At 41.8% G+C, this 14,474-nt stretch overlaps 1 protein-coding gene across 2 annotated transcripts in view; it reads right to left on the reverse strand.

Annotated features, from left to right (window-relative positions):
• Positions 1 to 754: 754 nt before the first annotated feature.
• Positions 755 to 14,474, reverse strand: part of LOC140577207 (uncharacterized) — a 15,456-nt gene continuing 1,736 nt past the window's right edge. The window contains exons 2-15 of one of the 2 annotated variants that reach the window (XM_072697063.1): positions 12,342 to 12,381; positions 10,652 to 10,692; positions 10,506 to 10,551; positions 10,034 to 10,172; positions 9,139 to 9,319; positions 6,735 to 7,805; positions 6,208 to 6,296; positions 5,612 to 5,679; positions 5,211 to 5,388; positions 4,243 to 4,311; positions 3,934 to 4,136; positions 2,922 to 3,118; positions 2,737 to 2,822; positions 755 to 1,345 (exon numbers count right to left, since the gene is read on the reverse strand). In XM_072697063.1, coding sequence (XP_072553164.1) covers positions 1,238 to 1,345; positions 2,737 to 2,822; positions 2,922 to 3,118; positions 3,934 to 4,136; positions 4,243 to 4,311; positions 5,211 to 5,388; positions 5,612 to 5,679; positions 6,208 to 6,296; positions 6,735 to 7,805; positions 9,139 to 9,319; positions 10,034 to 10,172; positions 10,506 to 10,551; positions 10,652 to 10,692; positions 12,342 to 12,381 — 2,516 coding nt within the window. In that variant the 3' untranslated portion in view covers positions 755 to 1,237. Of the gene's footprint in view, positions 1,346 to 2,736; positions 2,823 to 2,921; positions 3,119 to 3,933; positions 4,137 to 4,242; positions 4,312 to 5,210; positions 5,389 to 5,611; positions 5,680 to 6,207; positions 6,297 to 6,734; positions 7,806 to 9,138; positions 9,320 to 10,033; positions 10,173 to 10,505; positions 10,552 to 10,651; positions 10,696 to 12,341; positions 12,382 to 14,474 lie in introns of both variants that reach the window. The other variant, XM_072697062.1, reaches the window with a different exon arrangement.

Here is a 14,474-nt window from a genome sequence, read left to right on the forward strand (position 1 = left end):
TGAGTTCATCTGTCTATACCTGGGTTTTCAAAGAGGTCCACAGTACAGAGCCATAGCATACAGTTCATGTATAGAAACACAACCTGGTCTCAAGAGGAATTCGTACATATGTGACTAAAATACTACACCTAAATCTAACTCCAACCGAAACCTAACCTAACCCACTACACCTAACCCTAACCTACTACACATAAACCTAATTCTAACCTTTAACTAACCTAAACTTAACCTACTACACCTAAATCTAGCTCTACCCTAACCTAAATCTAACCTCCTACACCTAAACCTAACCCTAAATCTAACCTACTACACCTAAACCTAACTTTAACCCTTAACTAACCTGAACTTAACCTACTACACCTGACCATAACCTCCTACACCTAAATCTAGCTCTACCCTAACCTAAAGGTCACCTCCTACACCTACCCTACTACACCTAATCCTAACCCTAAATCTAACATCCTACACCTAAACCTAACTTTAACCCTTAACTAACCTAACCTACTACACCTAAACCTAACTCTAACCTCTACCTAACCTAAACTTATCCTAACCTACACTTCACCCTGAACTTAACCTAACCTAAACCACTCCTCAGCCCCCATTTCTTACATTAATGATGCCAATTGTTGGCTCAATGGTCATCATCGCTCCATTCATTGTGATGTCATGCCGATAGATTAGCATACACAGGTGGGTAATGCACCGCTATTTTCTATGTGTATGTATATGATAAGAAAAGACAACACTGATCTTTGCGATCATTCATCTTGGTTTAATTTGGGTTAAAGGTTTTTTGTTCCCATATAATTTTTCACAGTGCCTTTTAATCCAATACCAGACATATAATACATTAATAAAACTAATCGCCTCTTTAAAAAAAAAGAAAAACTATCTGCGTCAGTAAAGTGAAAGTGTTAATACCGACCGAAATGCCTTCTGCTTTCTACACAGTCCAGTTACACTCTAACAACCTGCAACACCACAGCATTATCCGCTGGCTTTGGAATGGGAACAGATTGAGTCAGTGAATAGGTGAATACAACAGTGCAGTATAAGAAAATCTATAAAACAGACAAGCTAACAGAGTACCGTGTTTTATAACACTCGCATGTTTGATTGTGTTGGAGTGTGTTCAGGCGGACGGCCTTCAAATAAACACATTTGGTGACATCCTTTTTCCTTTCACATGTAAACATAATTAACCAACCCATCGCTGCTGCATCCACTTGTAGTTTCAGAGCACTTGGACGTAATTTTTTGGAACAATGCCACGTTTCCCACCACACTCCCCCATAAGCCACTCCTCATCCACCTCCTCCAGAGCACACACAAGGTCTCCCACCTGTGCAAACACACATACAAAACACAGAGACGTAATTACATAACAGAAAACCTTCCGGCATTATAGCGCATCTGCTTAAAGGTGCCCAATTGGATTTTCCATGGAACAGTTGAATGATGAGAGTTCAGTACTAGTAGACCTAGTAGAATTAAAACAGAGCTGGATGTTATGTAGATTTACATAAACCCCACCCACTAGCAAACACCTTAGTCAAAGCTGGAGAAACTGTAAAACATGATGAGCATTTCGGAGAATATGGTGTTGTTGATACTAGAGAGCAGCTCATCACCACCAGACTCTGCTAGTTTGCTATGGAAATCAGGCCTCGTGACTGTGGTTTTTCCAGTGCCAGTGTCTCTGCATGCGACTGAGCGAAAGCCAGAGGAAGCAAACAGGGATATGTGCTAGGTTATGCTAGCTTTTACCATCTCTTCTCTTTTTCCATCATCCACTCCCTCGAAAACAAACTGGACTACCTCAGCTGAACCAAACTTTAGCTAAGCACACATCGGATGGGATCTGGGATCACATATCCTCTTGGGAATCACCAGCTCTGTTTACTGGTAAAACATGAGAAAGACAAACCCTGGGAAGCTGCATATTTGTATTTATTGTATTTACTGTCGTTTTACTTATTGTTCAAGCACCCTCCCTTGTGTTTTGTCTATTGTCCTTGACTACTGTACCAGAACTGGATTAAATAAAATAATGACAGTTCAGCAAGTTTCAATCCAAGGTAAATTTTCAAATAACAGGGTGGTAAAGAGCCTCATTAAATAGCATCTGGGGATTTTTTTCACCCCAACCAGTCACATATTTACTATTTATACATCAACTAACATCCTAAATACTCATCATTAAATACATCCAATAGCATATTTGCCAACATACCTAGCCTTCAGAGCCTTGCCCATACAGAGCCACAAGTTTATTACCCTGTTGTTTCACTCCTTGGGCATTTTGATCAGCTACAGCTACCATATAGGTGCACTTTCTTGGTGGGCAACTACTGACAGTAGTCCATCTATTGCTGCACCATTCATCAGCCCCTTTCTAGAACCTAGGAGTTATCAAGCAGTCACAAAAGAGAGGCCAAAATGGTCAGAAACTGGCCACTGATGAAGGGTTAGTGGATGGGTTAAATTGTGCTTGGACAAAATGAGCTGTATTCGGTCACTGTACTCCAAATAAATATGCAAACAAGGCAGGTGGGTGTATCTAAAGAAGTGGCAGGTTGACATTATAGTGTCCATTTAACAGGCCTGTCTAGAAGCTGTAGTGTTCATCAAAAGTGCATTCACTCATTCCTGCAGCTTCTAAATATATCTAAAGAACTAGGAAAATTGTTAGGACACACATACCACCACCCCCACACACACACACCTACCCACCTTGAGGCAGAGCTCATCCTCAGACTCAGGAGTGAAATCATACATAGCTCTGCCTGTCCGCCCTTCCTCCTCACAGACAGGGGGTACTGCAGAGACAAGTTCAAAAGAGAAGGGGGGGGGCGGGCTTAACACCTAAATGTTCTTACCTTTTAAAAAAAAACATTAAAAAGTACATCACCCCATACCAAGCGACTCTGGTGTAGGTTTCCTTTGAGAAGAAGGAAGTTCCTGGACAAAATTCAGAGGGAAAAGTCCTGTGTGTCCATCAAGGCTGCCACGCCCCCACTCCTCATTCACATATTCTATTAACGTGATGACGTCACCCTCGCGGAACGTCAGCTCATCGCTGAGCTGACCTTCAAAGGCAAACCGAGAGACACACCTATAGAGAGAGAGAGATAAAGAGAGCTTTTTATTCCAGCTCCTGTGTGTCTTAGCACCTGCTATTGTCAGATTCCAAACAGTCTGAGCTAAGCTTAGCACGACACGTTGGTAACTTGTTAATGGTTCACATTTTAAGGTTTTTGGGTCAAAATTTCTGGAAATTCATTTTAACATTTGTTTTTCAACAACCTTCGCACACAGGCTACTGTGTATTCTCTGTATAATCAGCATGTCCCAAACTAAGACTGGGCAATTAATTGAATAATTAAAACCAAGGTTAAGAACCTCTACTTGAAATCTTGCCCATGTTGATTTTTTCTTTTACTTTTAACTCTTAATATTTTTATTTTATTTTTTATTTTTTCCCCCCTTTTCTATTATTTTAATTTCTGTAAATATTTTTTTATTTGAATACTTTAATTCTTTGAATACTTTTTATTTTAAATACATTTAAAAAATTGTTTACTTTACTATATTTTCCAAATACTGTACTTAGAATCCAGTTAAAATATTACAATAAAAAATATATAAATTCTGTTAATTGAATATAAAGATAAATAAATAAAAAACGTTACTTTCCCCACTATATGTGTTCATGTACTGTCCCCTTAAAACATACTACCGTGTGTGTAATCACCTGGAAGCAACATGAAGATCTCAAACATGAGAACTGAGAATTGCTCATTAATCAAGGTAAAATGTTCAATTAATTGTGATACTGATCTGATGTCATAGGGCCTCTGTATCGGCTCTGTGTGAGCACTGCGTCGCTTCCAGTGTAAAACCAGCCTAAAGCATTTTATTCACACTAACCTGACGGCTTTTGGCTGGGGTTGCTGCTCTTCCTGCTGCACCCTCTTCCCTTCCTGGTTCGGCCTCTGCTGAGAGATGGGCTCGTCCTTCACTGCTGGACAGACATCATCACGTCCGTCCTGAAGGCCTTTCACCTCTCGGGGGACGCAAGCTGTTCGAGTATAAGCGTGTGTGTCATCGAGATCCAGCAGGAGTTCCTCTTTCTGCGATGCGAACACAAAGGGCTTTAGTAGAGACAATATTATACACCCATTTGCCTGATTATTTGCGTGTTGGCATAGGTTTGTGTGTGTGTGGTTAAGTATTTACCTGGAGGTAGTGTTTCTCTGGCTCAGTGCCAGGATGGGTCATCTTTGTATTTCCTCGAGGAACTTTGCTCTGGGGGAAAAAAGATATATAATAATAATTAAAAACAAAACCTGTATGTTAATAGTCAAGAGAGCGGTGTTTCTCCATCAACAGTTTCATGCTTGAGTCATAATCTTTCATAACAGGTTTGTTAGAAACCAGATATGGTGTGCTATTTTTAACACATGTGTGTGCGGTGTGTATATATATATATATATTCTTTTTTGGATTAAAAACACAATTTTAATAATTAAAAAACAAATAAATAAATAAATAAATAAGCAAACTATAATCTATGTATGCATGTCCAATTCAATGTATTAACAATTCATTTGACTAATTAAGTCACAATTCTGATTTAAGTCTGACTTAAAAACGTGAAAACTAATTAAAAAAAAAAAAAAAAAAAACTTACTAGGTAATTATAATAATAATAAAAATAATAATAATAATAATAATAATAATAAATGAACTATACTAAGGTTTTCTTAACTTTTATGACTACTACTGGACTTTGTCATTCTCTGTTGATCAGCCATCTGCAATGAAAGCTCTATAAATAAAAATTATTGCTGTTAATATTAATTATTAATACATGCACTACCTAATAGTGGGAATAACCACCCTTGGCCCAGATGACACTAGTGAGATGGTATGGATTGTATTAGGTGACGGAAGGTGTTCATTACAGAGGTTAACTTCCTCACAGTGGTGCGTCGACTGCTCTGTACCACTCGCTGAATTCATTGTTCTGCTCTGGCATCAACACTCTCAATCACCTAATACAGTCCATGCCACGATGTCTCGCTAGTGTGATCTGAAGCGTGGGGTGGGTTGACAAGATCATCAAATATCGAACTGTAATATCAGCAGATTTCACCAATTCCAATAATATCATAATGCATCCCTACGCATCCACTGGGCCTTACTGTGTAGTCTTTGTAGAGAGGATGTCCTGGCTTTGGTCTGGGGGGCAGGGGTGGCCCTCGTTTTGGTACCCTGTGACTTGGGAGCTGATTGGTTGTAGCAGGAACATGGGAGGAGCCTGCTGATTTAGGCAGCTTCATTGGAGGAGGACGTAGAGGGAGCATCTTACCTTCGCTTGGTCTAAAGGACCGAAGGTAAGAATGAATAAGGGGTTAATAACAACCAAAGAGAAAACGAGGAAATGTGACTGATTTAAAGTGAAATCAGACTCCAGTGTCTCAAATTTCTGATAATCCATGCACTACGTATGACGGCATGACCCAACTAATAGCTCTCAGTACATAAGCATAAGGCAAAATTTGGGTTGAGTTGAAGACAAAGAATAACACTGAAGTCAGCTTACCTAGGCGGCAGTGAGGGAACAGACGAAGCTGGAGCTTTACCAACACTAACGCCACCAACAGCAGCAACCTACACACGCATACACACCAGCAACTCAGTTCACATACAGACGGCTGAGGCTGCAGTGGGCACAGGCTCACCAAAGCATATCTCAAAGAAAAAGTTTCTAACACCTTATAAAATAAAAATAAGGGAAGGGAATAAAATAAAAATAAAATAAAATAAAGAAAGAAAGATTTAATTTTTTTTATATGACATTAATTGGCAGGGTTGCAGTGCCACTGCCAGTTATCAAGTGAAGAGTCCTTTAACAGACAGGATAAATTAAATATTAATTTATGTAAACACTAAACTCATTTTCAAGCATGCCTTTTAAAGCTGCCCAGTCAAACAGACACCAACTAAACTAAACTATAACAGCCTACCAATTTTACTTTCAACATGAGCCACATGAACGGAACCAAACAGGACGAAGGAGTTCCTCATCTGGGAAATCTACTGCCTGATTTACACCTGAAAGCTGCACTAGCCTCTAAAAAAAAGAAAAAAGCCCAGCCTTGTGGCTGGCTGACGCTGTTTGTAGACAGGTAAAGTTACCTGCGTATTAGTGGTGGATGGGGGTGGAGGCCTCCTCTGAGATAAGGGCTTGGCTGGGACTTGGCTTGTTTGGGTGGGGCCTGGGGGACCTGAGCAAATGAAAGGCATAGTTGAGGTTTTCAGTATAGAATTGTCCACATAAGAAAATCATTTGGGATCCAATTGAATGTTCTGCTCGCAAAACTCCAAAAGCAGACAGTTTTAGCATGACCAACAAATAACTACCCAACTACTCAAATGCAAAAACACATATTAGCTTGTAAACACTCCTAAAAATATGTCTGCTGGAGAAACCACAGTGACGCATCAACTTCTAGTGCTGTGAACCCAAGATTGAAGTCCTAGTGTAATTAAGGTTCACCACAACAACTAATTAAGGGTTGAAGAGTTTTGTTTTGTTGCTTTTTTTAAAGTCAAATTCATGGCCAAGTTGTTTGCTGCATGATGACCTCAATCAGTGCATGGACTAAATATACACGCTCTAAATGAAAGTACATTTACACCAAAACAAACACCCATACACTCACATTTTCCACTGATACTGCTGGCTGGAATAACTGGTGTTGGCTTAACGGGAGCAGATGAAGAGTTCTTGGCCTGCTTATCTAGATGCTGATCATCTACAGAGGGTTTAGGAGGCACTGCTGAAGTTTGATGTACGGAGGGAGATCCTTCTGCCTGGGCTGGTACTAGGGACCTGCGGGCAGCTATTGGAGGTCTAGAGGGTCGAGGGAGTATGTTCTTTTCTGGTTTACTCTCTTCTGAGAGTTTGGTAGTCAGCAAAGGTCTGGGAGCAGGGACTGGAGGGTTTAACACCTGCTTCCTCTCATCTTCAGAAGCATTTTCGGTTTCCTGTACAGTCTGCACCGGTTTGGACGGTTTTGGTGCAATGGCTGGTTTGGCATTGAAAGTTCTAGGCCTTGGTTCTGGTCTCTTTAAAGGTTCTGAAGGTTCTGATGGAACACTGGCAGCAACACGACTCTCAGAATGCTCAGAAGATACTTCGTCGTCTTCCTCCTCCTCATCCTCACTCTTTTCACTTTGGTCACTTTCACTAGATTGGTTTCCTTGGAAACCCTGGTCATCATAACCGAAAACGTCCAACAGCTCCTGCAGGTACTTATTTGAGGAAACGTCAGTGGGACTGTCAGTAAACCCGGCAAAAACACTCTCACCACCATCATCCTTTAGACGCACCAATGTCTGAACTTTAACCTCTCTTGTCATTGGCTGATCTAGAACCTCCTCTCTGACAACGGGCTGCAAGATAGCACTGGAGCGAGGGCGTGGCCTTGGCCTAGGACGGGCTGAGACCTCCCGTTTCACTGAAAGATCGTGGGAAAAGTCAGCGAGAGCCGGTGTGGCCTCCAGGGGTGTGGGTTCATCAGGGACGTTACTGAAGTCAGTCTGAACTCCACGCTGCTCTGATAGAGGTTCGCTCAGTATGCCGCTGCCATGTGTGGTAGCTGAAGAGTGTGTGGTGAAGGGTGAGTCGGGCTCATCCAGCTCGATCAGAGAGCGTGTACGAGAATGTGAGGACTCAGTAGGTTTAGGAGCGAGCGGGAGGGATGGGCGAGGTGGCTTTGGGGGCCGCCGATCTGAGGATAAAGCAGAAAGCAAGCAGTTCATGTTTGTTCCCACTGCTATTTTTACCTTTCCATGGTTGCTATTTTTACTCTGCTGACTGCTGTTTTTACTGCTGATTTTCTCTTTGTCTGTTTCACTCCAACCAACACTGACGATCACCGGCAAGGACGATGGTGAAATGCAGGTAAAACATTAGAGGGAGAATAAATATTTAGCACACGCCTGTCTGACAGCTCATACAACCAACCTCAAAATCTCGGTAGTGATCAGAGCTTCAAAACCCGTAGAGCAAGTTCCTGATCACGCTGATTACTCACAGCCTAGTGCAATAAATTCCAATCTCAAAGGAGATTCACCCAAACAGTAGTCTACAACTAGGCCTAATCTCAGTTAAAGGTTCTCTAAAATGGAAAACTGTATCTGCCCTGGCATTACTTAATAATGAGAGTTCAGTACATGGAGATGACAAACCATGAACATCAAACACTGTTGTCTCTTCAATCAAAAAAATAATCCAAAACCAAAACAGGCCAATTCCAAAAAGGAATGTCTGATCCAGGCATATTTTAATGGGTTGGACATTCTATTAAATTCTATTTTAATCCCAATCCAGTTCCGATTCTCTCTCTTTAAGCCACAGTGTTCAGAGCACCATCTTTTCTCCTCAAGGTGCCATTAACAAACATTATCTGACGTTCTCAGAAAGTAAATAAAAGAGTTGAGGTTCTGCAGTGTGGAGCTATTTTGCAGTGGATCCTGAAAACAGACCATAATATCTGACGCTTTATAAAACTCGCTCTGAAACACTCTGTTTTACCAGCGGGAGAACCGGAGAACCGCTCGCTTGCCTTTCTGTGTTTTTAAACCAGCACTGAACAACCTGTTCAGAACCGAGTGGAGCCTAACGCTAATGCTAACACACACTCACGCTATAGAAACCCAATTCCCAGCACATTCACCCACTATAAACCAGTTATTATACACCAGTAGACCAACAACGCTTCAGCTAGCTAACAGCACACTGCAACGAGAGAGCTCAGAGAGGACGCTGGGAATACAGCAACACTACTCCAGGAAGAATAACTGCAGAGAATGAGCCAAGTTATGTTATGCAATGTATGGCTAGACTAGACTAGACCACATGGTTACTGGGATCCACTGCAGCCAGCCAAGCAAGCTTTTCACCCCCACCCTCAATTTGAACTCTGTAAAAGGTGAATCACCATGTTTCATTCACGAAAAATAACAGGGTGGTAAATTGCTTTGTAAAACCACATCTCAGCATTTTTAACCACAAGCAAAGTCACACACTAAGTAACTTGTAACCTGTATACCCCATCTTACCCGGAGGACTGATGCGTTTTTTCGCGCCCGAGCTGTCCGTGTCAGTCTGTGTGGCAATGGTGACAGTAGAACGACGTGAAGTGGGAGACGACGAGGATGAGGACGAAGAGGCTGAAGAATGGGGAGCGTTCTGCTCGCGACTCTTTTCCCTGATCACCTGTTCATATGAGGGCGGGGGAAGCTGTGGGGTGGAATAACATCAAATAGTGACTAAGTGAAGCCCATAGAATTATCAAATATTTTTATTTGTATTTAACTTCATATCTCAAAGGCATTTGAGCAGGACCAAATATATTTACACAAGCAACCAGCACAATAAATAATATAAACAAAATAAAAATATATAAAAAATTACCTACAGTACCAGTCAAAAATTTGGATATAACTGGTTGAATATGTGCTGACCGTCATCTTAAAAACACAGTTTATTATATAGTGACACTGGGGTCACATGGGTATCCACCATAGTTAGGATGTCATGGCTGGGGGGTTTATAAGTAGGCTTAAGCTGTATGTTGAACTGAAAGGAGATGATCTGGTCATACAGGCTATTAAGGCTATTTCCTGGTCTTGCTAAATATTAAACATGTGTATATGTAATAATGTACATAACCACACTGTAGTTTAGTAGCATGGTTTGAGAGGTATTTCCACCCTCACACATGCACACTGCGACAGTCCTACACTCAGGTCTACTTGAAATCCCCCCCCAGTCGCGACATCCTAACTGCGGTGGCAGTGTCTCAAGTTTCTCAGGGTCCTCTTTTCCGAAAACAAACATATAGTTAGCCAGTGCAGGTGCCTGTTAGCGTCAGTTAGCATTTTGAGCAGTAGATGACAAAAAAATATGACAGCATCATTTTACATAAGAGAGAAGATTTGTGACCATTCTTACATGAACAGTAAGACCTCCACTATTCCATGAAGGCTGAGCAGGAGGTGGTGGTGGTGGTGGAGGAAAGGCTCCAGAACCTCCGGGAAACCAGCTGTTGGTGGGCAGAGGTTCAGCAGAGAGGATGGTGATCTCTGGACGTCTGCAGCATGAAAACAACAATCCATAAGTAAGAGACATTCAAGAGATTTTTAAACAGATACAATAGATGTAAAAGCATTGATACACTGCTAAATAAAATCACTTGATTATACACAAGCAGAGCAAACACCAACACTGCTTTACACCAACTTTCACCAACAATCTGTGCTTTTTAGTTTCTTATTATTTGTTTTTAGAAGTGTTAAAAGTCGAACAGGTCACAAAATTACACCACAACCTCTGACCATACAGTCTGCTGTAATGCAACAAAATAAGCCTGTATTTTGAACTGAGTTTAAAAGAGAAAAACAAGGTAGAAGTGCTTTCCACTCACCGTCTGTCCCTGCTGTGGTCAGTCTGGGCAGTTGCTCTGTTGGACGCTGAAAGAAAAAAAGAAAAAAATAACCCCATAAAAATCAGAACAGGACGAAGTGCATTTACACAGCCCAAACATCAAGACAACCCAAACCTCATACTCACTTCTTTTAATCGCAGCTCTTATTGACGAGAGGGCTCCTTGACTACTGAAAAAGAAAGAAACAGAAGAGAGAGAGAGAGAGAGAGAGAGAGGGGGGAAGACCCAACCCTTAATTTTCCATCCATGTTTTATAGTTGACTTCAGCTGTGGAGCAAAACTCGGTTATGAGTCTGTGTTGTTCCAACTGTGACTCATTTGGTAATGGCAGCACTTGTGCTTTCCTGGCTGTCGCTTAGCGTTTACACAGAGAAACAGGGAAAGACTTCTCCCCATAGAGCCACCAACCACACCAATGTTCTGCTGGCATCTGGTGCACTCACAAAAACATGCAGAACAACTGGTCAGTAGGGACGTAGGCAAATAATTAATATATCGAAGTATCTTGTGGTTTTTTTTTAAGAAAGTATCTGCCAAAACTGGTGACAGGCAGTGGTTCGTTGTGTATTGTTTTTTAAACACTGACCACTAGATGACAGTGTTGGGCTCAGTCTTCAGAACCCACTGTTCTGATTGGCTAAAAAGTCATATATTCTTTTACTCAGACTTTGTGTAGATGTGGGATGTGGGTTTTTATACAATCACCGTTTTCCTGGAATTATATATATATATATATATATATATATATATATATATATATATATATATATATATTTTTTTTTTTTTTTTTATGTAATCCCAGTACATCACCTTGCTTACAGTAATATATCCCAAAATATCAAATCGTCATTGTTTTCCCACTGTTGGATCTTCTCTCAATATTACAAGAGATGATGTTTCCTGCTCTCTTGTTCAACCTAACCAATCACCTGCCATTCGATAAGGACAGATTTTCAAAAGTCTTACAGTGTTTAACCCAAGTTGGCACCCATACAAGTCTCAGGGCCCTATCTTGCACCCTGAGCAATCTCATCTCATTGTTGTCAGTCTATTTCACGCCTTCCGCCTGCGTCCTTTAAACAAAGGTGGTGCTTGTGAATACATGTACGGTGATGGGCAATTTCTGGCGTATTGCTGTGTATCTTGCCCACAGAAAACACAGGAGCTCCACTGACTGAAAACAACCTAGGCAGACGTCAACAGTCAGACGTTCGTTGCTATCTCGGCAGTGAAGGGTCAACACAGGCGCGTGCAGCCCGACACGCTTACACCCCAGCTTTGCCCCATTGAACTAGCAATCCCCCACCTGAGTCTTAAAGGGAATGGCGAGGGGTGCCTTTTGCGCATTTCGAGCCGCACAAGGCGTACTTTATAGCAAAGACATAATGCATGGTTGACAGCTTGCCTAAAAATGCTAAAATAGAACATCACTGGTTCCCTTATGAGCTAGTCAGTTGCCAATAACCTATTTTTCTTGATCCCATTCAACGAGTATTTACAGAGAAAAAAGGGAGCAAAGAAGCAGAGTTGGAAGCAGTTACAGCGGTTCAGCCCTACGTTTGCCAACTTTCTGATAGATCCCCATTGAGATCTGGAGAGATTAACCCTGGAAACTAGTCTTTTTTTTAGGCTACGGGTCTTTTCCTAAAATGGACTTTGGAACCGACTTAAAACCACTGAATCCTGGGTTTGAATAAGCGGATCCAGAAGCATTCAGAAACAGAAATTAAAGCACCAACAAAAAACAATGAAGATTTAATTAGAACCAGTAGAACAGGGCCCTGTTTCTAACAGTCTCTCAGAGTGTTCCCTTACCTGGAGGGGCGTTGTTCAGGCTTGTTCCTCTCTGCTCGTTCTGCAAAACACACACACACACACACACACACACACACACACACACACACACACACACACACACACACACACACACACACACACGTCAGTCCATCTTTGAACACATACTCTCCACTAGAGCTGGGCAACATGGTAAAAACACTAGATCACAATATTTATTTCATATATATTTATTGCAATATTCTGTCGTGCAGATGGAGCGATGTATGCATACTCAGTACAGTGATCAATATTTTAATGTGCTGCCCTTCATCCAGTTCAACAGGACTGATCACACTCTTGGTAATGAGCCGTGCAGTTGTTTAGTGTTCTTTGAGGACTGACGATACGCTCAGAAAACTATATTGAGCATCACCATAACAAAAACCGATGTGAGAAAATATTGGGATATTTCCCAGCCCAACTCTCAACTAACTGTTCTACTAACTGTTGCATTCATATTAAAACAGCCACAATAGTCCATGCTACACTTCGCCCAAGTACTCTCGGAAGAGCTGGGTTTTCAGTCTGCGTGTGAAGACAGCGAGCGACTCTGCTGTTCGTACACCAATGGAAAGTTCGTTCCACCACTTCGGTGCCAGGACAGAAAAAAGCCTGGATGCTTGTCTTCGGTGGATCTTAAAGGATGGCAGGTCGAGCCGAGCCGTACTTGAAGCTCGAAGGGCTCTTGGTGCAGATCGGCTTTTGACCATTGCCATCAAGGGGCTGGTCCATTCTTGGCTTTGTAGGCCAACGTCGGGGTAAACCCAACCAGAATTCTGCCAGAAGTCTGTTCACAGCTACCAAAAGCATCAAGGTCAAGGTACAACTTGCAATGGGACATTTAACCAAATATAAAGGGGCGCTGTATGTATGCTTTTGAGTCCGTGTGTATAATCCTGACCCTGTGTTGAATTCAGAAATTCAAAAAATGAACCAAATTCTTTATTATTATTATTACTACAACATCGCCCCCATTCTGCCCCGAAGAAAAAGAACAGCTCAAAGAAACCATTGATAGCCCAATCCATAAACAGTCTATGCAAACTTCCGACCCCAACTGTAGGACTGGCTGAAATGACCCGATAGCGGTACTCTAAGCTCTTTACAATCAATACCAGCGTCAGTTCATATCAGTTGGACGCCAAAGTAAACAGAGGGCTACATGCCCTCCTGAATGAAACAGCAGTAACTTGAAGTACCCAAAACAATAACAGACTGTGCAGACAACGACAGGTCTGATGATAGACTATCAGAGCTGACAGAATGTTCCTTCCAGACAGTCTAGGACCTGTCCACGCTGTTCCTCCAGCAGTAGTGACCATTACTTCTCACACTTGTAGAAATTAAATGTCCGTCAGAAATACAATTAAGTGCTTTCAGCACTTAATGAACAAATTAAACCCTTGAGAAAACTGGCTGGTCTTGCGTTGCACAGGGTAGGCCATTACTGACACATTCTTTGTTCCTGCTAGGATACTGGGATCAACCCCAACTCAGAGCAAAAGAAGGGGGAGCTAAAGAGAGCTAAAGAGAGCTAAAGAGAGCTAGAGAGAGAGAGAGAGAGAGAGAGAGAGAGAGACAGGCTCTGAGCTGAGCTTTTGTCTGAACACTCACAGCTGTAATTTACAGCATAACTGTGGCTGTGTCTCTGGCCTGGAACCTACAGAGATAACCGAGAAGTCACATAAGTCACTCTTGGTGTCTAAATCAAAATCGACCACATGCTATAATCACTACATTTACAGAAATATCTTGAGTGCAATATCTTGACTGTTACACTGCCATGGTTTCCTTTGAGAAGAGCCACAAGTCTGTGTGTATCTGGAACCGACTAGTGCATCATGGCCAAAGAATTCGCTGATGTTAAGACATCACTGAAGACCACCCTTCTCCACCTAGCAGACGCCTGAGTCTTAAGTACATCCATCCTTTACCTTGATTACACCCTCCATTCTTCTCAGTAGACCCACTTTTAAACTTCTGCCACATCTCCAAAGTCTAGTCTTAGACCTTGCACCATTTTCTGCTTTTCCCCATCCAAGACATCCCACACATTCAAAAGAAGCTGAGGTCCGGCCCACTGTTCTGAGAACATCGGCATCTTCGGCAGCT

Source organism: Salminus brasiliensis, chromosome 14 (genome assembly GCF_030463535.1).
Source record: "Salminus brasiliensis chromosome 14, fSalBra1.hap2, whole genome shotgun sequence".
Classification (NCBI taxonomy): Eukaryota; Metazoa; Chordata; class Actinopteri; order Characiformes; family Bryconidae; genus Salminus; species Salminus brasiliensis.